General features: G+C 39.0%; 1 protein-coding gene across 3 annotated transcripts in view; it reads right to left on the bottom strand.

The window, feature by feature from the left end:
- Positions 1 to 818: 818 nt before the first annotated feature.
- tspan18a (tetraspanin 18a) overlaps positions 819 to 8,258 on the bottom strand; it is a 36,609-nt gene continuing 29,169 nt past the window's right edge. For all 3 annotated transcript variants that reach the window (XM_060869786.1, XM_060869867.1, XM_060869691.1), the window contains 7 exons: positions 6,420 to 6,515; positions 4,811 to 5,005; positions 4,492 to 4,566; positions 4,316 to 4,414; positions 4,062 to 4,223; positions 3,243 to 3,326; positions 819 to 1,396 (listed from right to left, as the gene is read on the bottom strand). In XM_060869786.1, the coding sequence (XP_060725769.1) occupies positions 1,349 to 1,396; positions 3,243 to 3,326; positions 4,062 to 4,223; positions 4,316 to 4,414; positions 4,492 to 4,566; positions 4,811 to 5,005; positions 6,420 to 6,515 (759 nt within the window). In that variant the 3' untranslated portion in view covers positions 819 to 1,348. The remainder of the gene's footprint in view (positions 1,397 to 3,242; positions 3,327 to 4,061; positions 4,224 to 4,315; positions 4,415 to 4,491; positions 4,567 to 4,810; positions 5,006 to 6,419; positions 6,516 to 8,258) is intronic.

The raw sequence follows: 8,258 nt of genomic DNA on the forward strand, positions 1-8,258 counted from the left end.
CAAAGGAAGTACAGATTTTAGGAATCGGCTAGAGCGCAGATTACGGCTTGTATTATAAACATTAGGAAGGGACTGTAAATACGAGGGAGTTTTACCAATAAGAGATTTATAAATGAACAGAAACCGATGAGTTTGTCTGCGAGAATGAAGAGAAGACCAATTCAATAAAGAATACAGGAGACAATGGTGAGTGTTAAATGAAGCTACAGTCACAAAGCGGATTGCAGCGTGACAAATAACATCCAGTTTGTGAAGGAGAGTTTTTGAAGCATCATATTTTGAAGAGTCACTATGTTCCTCACAGTGGACACTGACAGCTTATATCTCTGCGATAACTTTTTGTAGCCTTCCCTTAAACCATAATGTTGAACAATCTTTGTTTTCAGGTCATTTGAGAGTTGTTTTGAGGCCTCCATGTTGCCACTCTTCAGAGGAGAGTCAAAGAGAACAACAACTTGCAATTGGCCACCTTAAATACCCTTTCTCATGATCGGATGAACCTGTATATGAAGTTCAAGGCTTAATGCGTTTTGATGCATATCGCACATTTTCTGTTAATCCAATAAACCTCATTTCACTATGAAATATTACTTGTGTGTCCTTCAGTTATTTGATCAAAATGAAATTGCTGATCCAAACACCCACATATTTATAAATGAAAATCATGGAAATTGTCAGAAGTTCCTAAACTTTTGCATACGACCGTATCATTAGCACATTAACATAAACCTGCACTACTGCCTGAACTGCTTTTATACAGAATATAAAAAATAAAATTGATTTGATGTTAATCAATAAAGGACGCGCACATCACACGGTTTCGATCTCTTTTTTTAATACCAATCAGTGTCACATATATCAGGTATCATGAATATAAGTACAAAGGCATACAACACATTACTAAAATCACATAAAATATACACAATTGCAATACACAGCACTTTACAATACAGAAGATGCAGGCTTCTGATTACACATACACACACACACACACACACACACACATACACACATTGTGAAAAGTTTTAGTGTGGCTCGATGCTGTGGTGAAAAAGGTAAAACGTGTATTTGATTCTGTACAAACACAAACTGTCCTCTATAAATATCCATTCAGACGTCAGTGCAAGTTCTTCCTCTATCCGTGTTAAAGGGCTGAAACACGTCACGATGTCACCACTGGAGTGAAATTTTCTGCTCTATATTCTCCTTTCATTTCACAAAACCAGGGAAGGTCCAGCTGTACAAATTGGTCACTGCGGGCACCTCGGAAACAGAGAGACGACGTATATACAGTACAAGCGTGTCTTCTTTATGAGCCATTTGTCTTTTGAAATGTCCTTAGGACAGATTACTGGATCCCTCGGAACAAACACATGGCGAACACCATCGCGAAGAGCTGAGAAAAGAAAAAGTACTTAATTAGAAACACTGAAAAACACTCTAACACACAACAAACACGCTTCCTCACTAACAGAGAACTTTATTAGAATATTAGTAGCTATGAAGAAAGTTCTAGTAAGGTTAAGTCATGTTTTAAACCTTTATGGATGTCCAGCATTATTATTCTTTTTACATGCTCAGCTTCATACTAGCTTTGTTCTCTCTTTGTTTCAGCAAATCAAGCTAACATTTCTAGCTGTGTACGTTCCCCAGAGACAATCTGTTACTCCCTCGTGGTAATGATACCTCTTTACACATTTAATAAGAGGCCATAAAACAGGATAGGATGAAACCACTTCAGCAGGTCAAACAGTAAACAGGACGCAACAAATCGTTTGAGCCGATCGATTTTAGATTCGTTGCTATACAGAATTATAGCTAATATCACAGAAATGAAATACATCACCCTGATAATCTGCAAATAGTTTTATTACTCAAATGTTATCAAAAAATATCTCTTTAACACTCATCCAAAAGCAGTAATTCCTCCATTATGGTAAAATTAAGAATTAACATCAGCCTGCATTGAATTATCACACGGTCATCGTGCTTGCTATTAGACGACGTAGTCTCAAAAAGGTAAAATAAGTACGATGATTAACTTATTGATGAAGCTCCGCCTGTGAGTACGACGTCTATGACATGGCTGACTGGAGACGCATCACAATACAAACAAATATAAAAAAAAAAAATATATATTTTTTTTTTCTAAAACAGGTTTTTCTTAGAGACTTAGCACTTGTTGAAGTCAGAGCTTTATGTTCTCTCCCAGGTACAAGTAAGAATTCTTTTTTGTTAAACTCATTACCAGTTGAAGTGTTTATTTAACATAATTTCATAACTCAATTATTTCATCTTGATAAATACCACCAGTGATCATTCAGGGAAAGGACATCGTGAGAGTGGACTCTTACAAATACCTGGGTGTTCATCTGAACAGTAAACTAGACTGGACAGACAACACTGAGGCAATCTATAAGAAAGGACAGAGCAGACTCTTTCTGCTGCGGAGACTAAGGTCTTTTGGAATTCAAGGAGAGCTACTTTTGACTCTGTGGTGGCCTCAGCTATATTCTGTGGTGTGGTATGGTGGTGTCTCTACTGCAGAAAGGAAGAGACTGGACAAGCTGATCAGGAAGGCCAGCTCAGTCCTGGGGATTCCTCTGGACACTGTACAGGAGGTGGGAGAAAGGAGGATGGTAGCAAAACTATCATCATTGCTGGAGAACAACTCTCTCGCCCTGTATGAAACGGTTTCATCTCCTTCAGTGACAGACTGTTACATCCTAAGTGTCTGAAGCGATACAGATGCTCTTTTCTCCCTGCTGCCATAAGACTGTACAATCAGAGCTGCTTCCAGTGAACCAGTCACCATAATTATACACCGTTATTACTGTTTAACTGCAATAATAAACAACAAAGTATTTTAAACATGTGCAATAACAGAAATTATGAAAAACGTGCAATATTAACTGTGTGCAATATGTCTTTCAGTGTAACTACTTACTCATGGTCTCTTTTTCTACATTTTGTTTTGTATACACTGTATATTATATTATGTCTCTATTCTTTTATATATTTGCATTTTCTTACTCTTTGCTGCTGAAACAGAGAAATTTCCCCATTGTGGGACGAATAAAGGTATATCTTATCATATCTTATTTTAAATAATAGATATCCAGTTACCATTTTATCCACCAGGTGGCAGTGAGACACAATAAACTACTACTAACAATCATGTCTTCTGTTCACAACAACAGCTAAAATGTCTTTCAGGAATGGATTCAGAATCCTGATCTTACTTCTATGGTCAGGACGACGATGGCGAGAGCTCCGGCCATGTAGATGTACGCCTCGAAATAGTCCACCACGGCTGAATAACAGCCCTGTTAAAAAAAAACAACACACACACAGGAGGACGTGGTTCAGTATCACGTGGAATGATGCTGTGTCTTTGGCAGGAATGTACATGATGACCTCATTCACAAATCTAACACACATCAGAGTTATGAGTTCAGAATCACACAAGGACACAATAAAACTCTGCTTCTCATGCTTTTCAAGGAAAATAATGATGATTTATCTGTTCAGAGTTACGTTTAATGTTGCAGAAGTTCTGAGAAACGGGTTTTCTAACTTTTTTTGATCAATCACATTTTCACAGTGAAGCTGATTTGGGAGGCGGGGCTACATTTTAGAACAGTTCACGATGTCACCAGTGAGATCCAAAGCCGTAGACCAATCATAACTGGCATGCAAATTATTACGATGACGTTGTAACTTTAATCCAAGGTCGGTGATGACTTGGATACTTGTGGTTGCTATGGCAACGTTATGTTTCGATGTTTTCAGGTTTGGCTAATTGTATAAAATCAGTGAGTATGTGACAAAATAAGTTAGGTTAGCTATGTTAGCAATATGACACTAGCAAGCATTCCAGGAGGATACAGGGTGTTTCCTAATTTGCATCGTCATGCATATTCGTAAATTGATCAATCTTGATCTTTTTAAGTAAGGATAAAGTTTTCAGAGAGATCAAAGAGATCAGACATTTCATGGACATAATAATCATTACTCAGCACTGATCACGTTAACGTTTGAATGAAAGGCAGGATGTAAACCTTGATGCGAAACAGCATGTTGCCTCTGAGACACTCATCCAAGTTCATCAGCTGCTCGTTCCTCAGGCAGCAGACCTCAGGAACCGCTCTGCCAGGGTTCAGGTGCCTGAAGAGGCTATGCTGATCGAAATCATCAGCGCTGTTCACGCCACAGCATTCAAACTGCACAGTGAGACGCGACAACAGCGGCGTTAGCGGAGAAAAGCAGAGCGATGCTAAAGAGCATAAACATGCAAAGGAGTAATTTAGCTTACTGTAGCCATGATGGTGTTCCAGGTGGTGGTGAAGACGTCCGTGTTGTTGTTGCCTTGATAATGTGCTTTCAGCTCTTTGGTGAAATAATCTCTGGTGAGCTGGAAGATAATTAGGAGATAAATCACAGCGTAAATGAAATAATCTGAGGATGAATAGTAGAGATACGGATACTCACATGCTCCCGGAATATGAAGGCCAAAATGGCTGCCGCGAGTTCTGCCAGGAATATGATGAGGATGAGCAGGAAGAACTGTACAAAAAAACAAAAAAACAAGAAGCAAAAAAAACAGAGACATTTTATCACCTATTATTATTGAATGAATACTGACATTTCTTATCTTTTTTAATCTGTAGATTTTCACCAATACTTAGCGATCCATTAGATATTATAAAAAAAAGATATCACACCTAGCTGTACAGTACCATGATAAAACTGATCACGGTATTAACAATCCTGTCACTAGCACAAGTTGTAACACAGAAAATAAACTCACAAAGAGCAGCAGACACTTGTTCTCCCGTATGGCTCCGCAGCAGCCCAGGAAGCCGAGCAGGAACAGCATGGAGCCCATAGTCAGGATCACGTAGACTCCGGTGAAGAGCAGGGGATTGGCTGCTACGATCTCCCTGAATCCTGTAGGATCCACCAGCACCCAGATTCCAACGCCAAGTAAAAATGATCCGCCAAGCTGCTCGGAGAAGAGAAAAAGTATTTATCGTAATTAGCGTTTAATTAGACAAAGATAACCACGTACTTCAATCTGTTTAATTAACCAACCATCCTTTTATCATTAGCCCCAGTGAATGAGCTGTTACTATAGAAACGATAACATATTAGCTATAAACTGCGGCCACAGAAATCTGAAAGACACTTTCTGACAAATCAGAATCCAGAATTCACGTGATTTTTCTTCATGGTCAGGGTTCTCTAACGATAGCCTGAGTTTATACGCTACAAACAAGCTCTGACTCGCTAGCTAGGGTTAAAAAGTGTTTGCTAGTCAGCTAGTTAGACAGTTTCAGATAGCTAGTTTTGCAAAACATAGCTTGACTGGCTAGCTAGGATTAAAAAGCATTTAAAAAGGTAGCTAGCTAGCAAGTTTAAGTAAGCTAGTTTGCAAAAGGACTCCACATTTTTTTAATTTTTAGAGTTAGGATTATTTGCGACATGTACAGACGAATTATCAATGTTTCACAAATGATCCAACCAAAACAAGAAAAACAAGAAAAACGGAATCAAATACAGTGAAGAAATCTGAACTTGCTAGCTTCCTAGCTAGCTGACTAACAAGCACATTTTAATCCTCATTTTTAGATAGCTAGTTTTGCAAAACATAGCTTGACTAGCTAGCTAGGATTAGAAAGTGTTTGCTAGTCAGCTAGTTTGCAGAAGGACTTTGTATTTTTTGTTCGGATTGTTTGTGTCATGTACAGTGGATTATCGATGCTACACAACTGACACAGCAAACAGAAAAACTAAAGTAAAAAACGTGTCAGAAGAAACGTGTGCAAAAGTAGCTTACTTAGACTATCTAGCTAGCTAGCCTTTTTAACCCTAGCTTGTGAGTTTAAGCATGATAGTTTTGCAGAAAGACTTTTCGGACAAAAAATCCGCTCTACGTGACGTGACGTGACTTAACTCTCGCCTTTAGATCAGTGAAGGGAAATTCACAAGGCTGCTAACAAGAAAATAAAGCCATGAACAGAGGAAGTGTGCTGAGGCTCGTGGGCCAAACCGGGATTCTTTGGCACGAGATGAATGTGCTTCCTCATGATACAGCTTTCAACTTTATTGTAGGTGGCAACACAGAATGTTCTAGACTCTTTTTTTTTTAGTCTCTTTTGAACCACATATGGTTTTAAGAAAGCTCAACCCTCTGTCCAGACGAAGCAACCCCAGAAACTAGTGATTAACTTCACTTCAGAAAACAGGAGGTGATAAACCCCGGATTACATCATCGCCCTGATCCTGATCGTCTCGGAGGATTCACACAGAGAGTATAAATATTGATCGGTTAGAAGGAGAAAAGTCCAGAGTTGAGATGAGATAAAAAGCTGTGAAAGGGAACAAGAAAAGGAGAAGAATGAAGAGAAGATACTCACGAATATGAAGAAGTTAAAGATGAACATGAGGTACTTGATACAGCTGAGGCAGTCGCCCTCCATGGCTGTGCTTCTCGCAGAGGCGTCTCCTTGCCCCTTTGGAGACAAAACCAGACGTTCATCAGCGTATAAGTCAGGGTCTGGGTCACTCTGAAGAAAAGGGATGTCTTTCTCTAGAGTCTGAGTGAAAAGCAGCAGCTTTGTGCTCTTAACTTAATTAAAACCAATGACCTCATTCTTCATCGTTTAAAAAAAAACCGAACAGACGTTACGTTCATCCAAAAATTAAATCTATCAGTAAAGGGTTTCACAAAAACGCAAAGTGAAATACTCTAATCGGATTTCTCACGAGTAATCAGACAGAAGCAACGAGAACCGACACACCGGAGCATGACGAGGTTGTTTATTCACTGCGATGAAAAAACTGAGAAATGAAGAACAGTGGGAATAGAAAAAAAAATACATTTGAAAAAAAGCCAATCAACACCATCAGGACGGATGGAGCTGCACATTTGGTCTCGTTCACACCGGGAGCAGGACTCAGAAAACTAAATAAACATGTCCTTCCACCTCCTCAGACCACATGGTGCACGCTACAGCCTGGACATGTGATCCTGCCAATAGTCCCCACCATGCAGATGGGGGTTCAACCAGCCTCCGCTTCTGTCTGTTTCTAAATCAAGAACAAATAAATAAATAAATAAATAAATAAGCCAGATTACAGTGGAAACAATCAAGAATCATGAAAGAAGTTCAAGGAAAACTCCAACCTGAGATGCATTTCTTTAGCTAGCTTGTCAAGTACGATGACGTCAACAAACATAACGAGTAACACTACAAACAAAGCCTCTTTTTTTTCCAGATGTTATTAAAATGCAAAGGGGCATAGAACTAGTTAGCTTAAAACTAGTTAGCATAAGTGCAGTTAGCGAGCTACACGACTACGAGTAAGACAACAACGATTACCGTAAAAGTTTGTAAGCTGCGAAAGCTGGAAAAACTACAATGCTAAAGCACCGCTGCATCGATCTCTTCACGTCCAGCCGAAGCATTTGAGGTTTTTTTAAGTTTTATGTTTTTTTATGACAAATCGATAAGTTTAAGCTTTAGAGTAGTTAATTTACAGAAACAGCACTTCCACAGTCCAGGTTCGAGAATCTAATCCTATAATTAGATAAAGTTAGAAGCTAATCCTATAGCTATAGCAAGTTATAGCTAATGTTAGCTGGCTAGCTTTTTTATCGTTATTGTCTGTGGTGAAAATGTCTTCAGTCCAAAATGAATGAATATTTGAAGTTTGCTAAAGCAGAAGAGAAGCAGAAGTCTTTCACGTGAGCTTTCAGTGCACTCACAGATCAAGAAAAACACACTTTCCGTTTTTATTTTCAACACACCACTGTAAATGAACGCATTACGTCACAAGGAAAAATTAAGTTAGCGACAAGTGACAAGCGTCAACTCGACTTCTTGTTGATCTTTCTTTTTACGTTTTTTTTCCCTTCTAGCACAAAGCTGTAATGAAAACAAACCTACGTTTTGATGTTTTAAGCTCTAGTCCGTATGTAGCCTGTTGAGCCATAATAAAACTTTAGTAACTGACATGTCTTGCACGATCCCATTAACGTTAATAAAGTAAAAGGTGTGCGTCCGTCTGCTAAGAGACACTCGGGTCTGATAGACGCCACTGTCTGATGATGCACTCTGGGTAATGACGGGCATTAGGGGAGATTTAAGTTAATGGTGAGGCTGTTCATTAGAGCACAAGCCTCTCCCATCTCCCAGCACACGCATTTTATTCTCTAACATCATCACTAAGAGAACAGCAGGATTTACTGCTGC

This window comes from Tachysurus vachellii, chromosome 1, assembly GCF_030014155.1.
Source record: "Tachysurus vachellii isolate PV-2020 chromosome 1, HZAU_Pvac_v1, whole genome shotgun sequence".
In the NCBI taxonomy this organism is placed as follows: domain Eukaryota; kingdom Metazoa; phylum Chordata; class Actinopteri; order Siluriformes; family Bagridae; genus Tachysurus; species Tachysurus vachellii.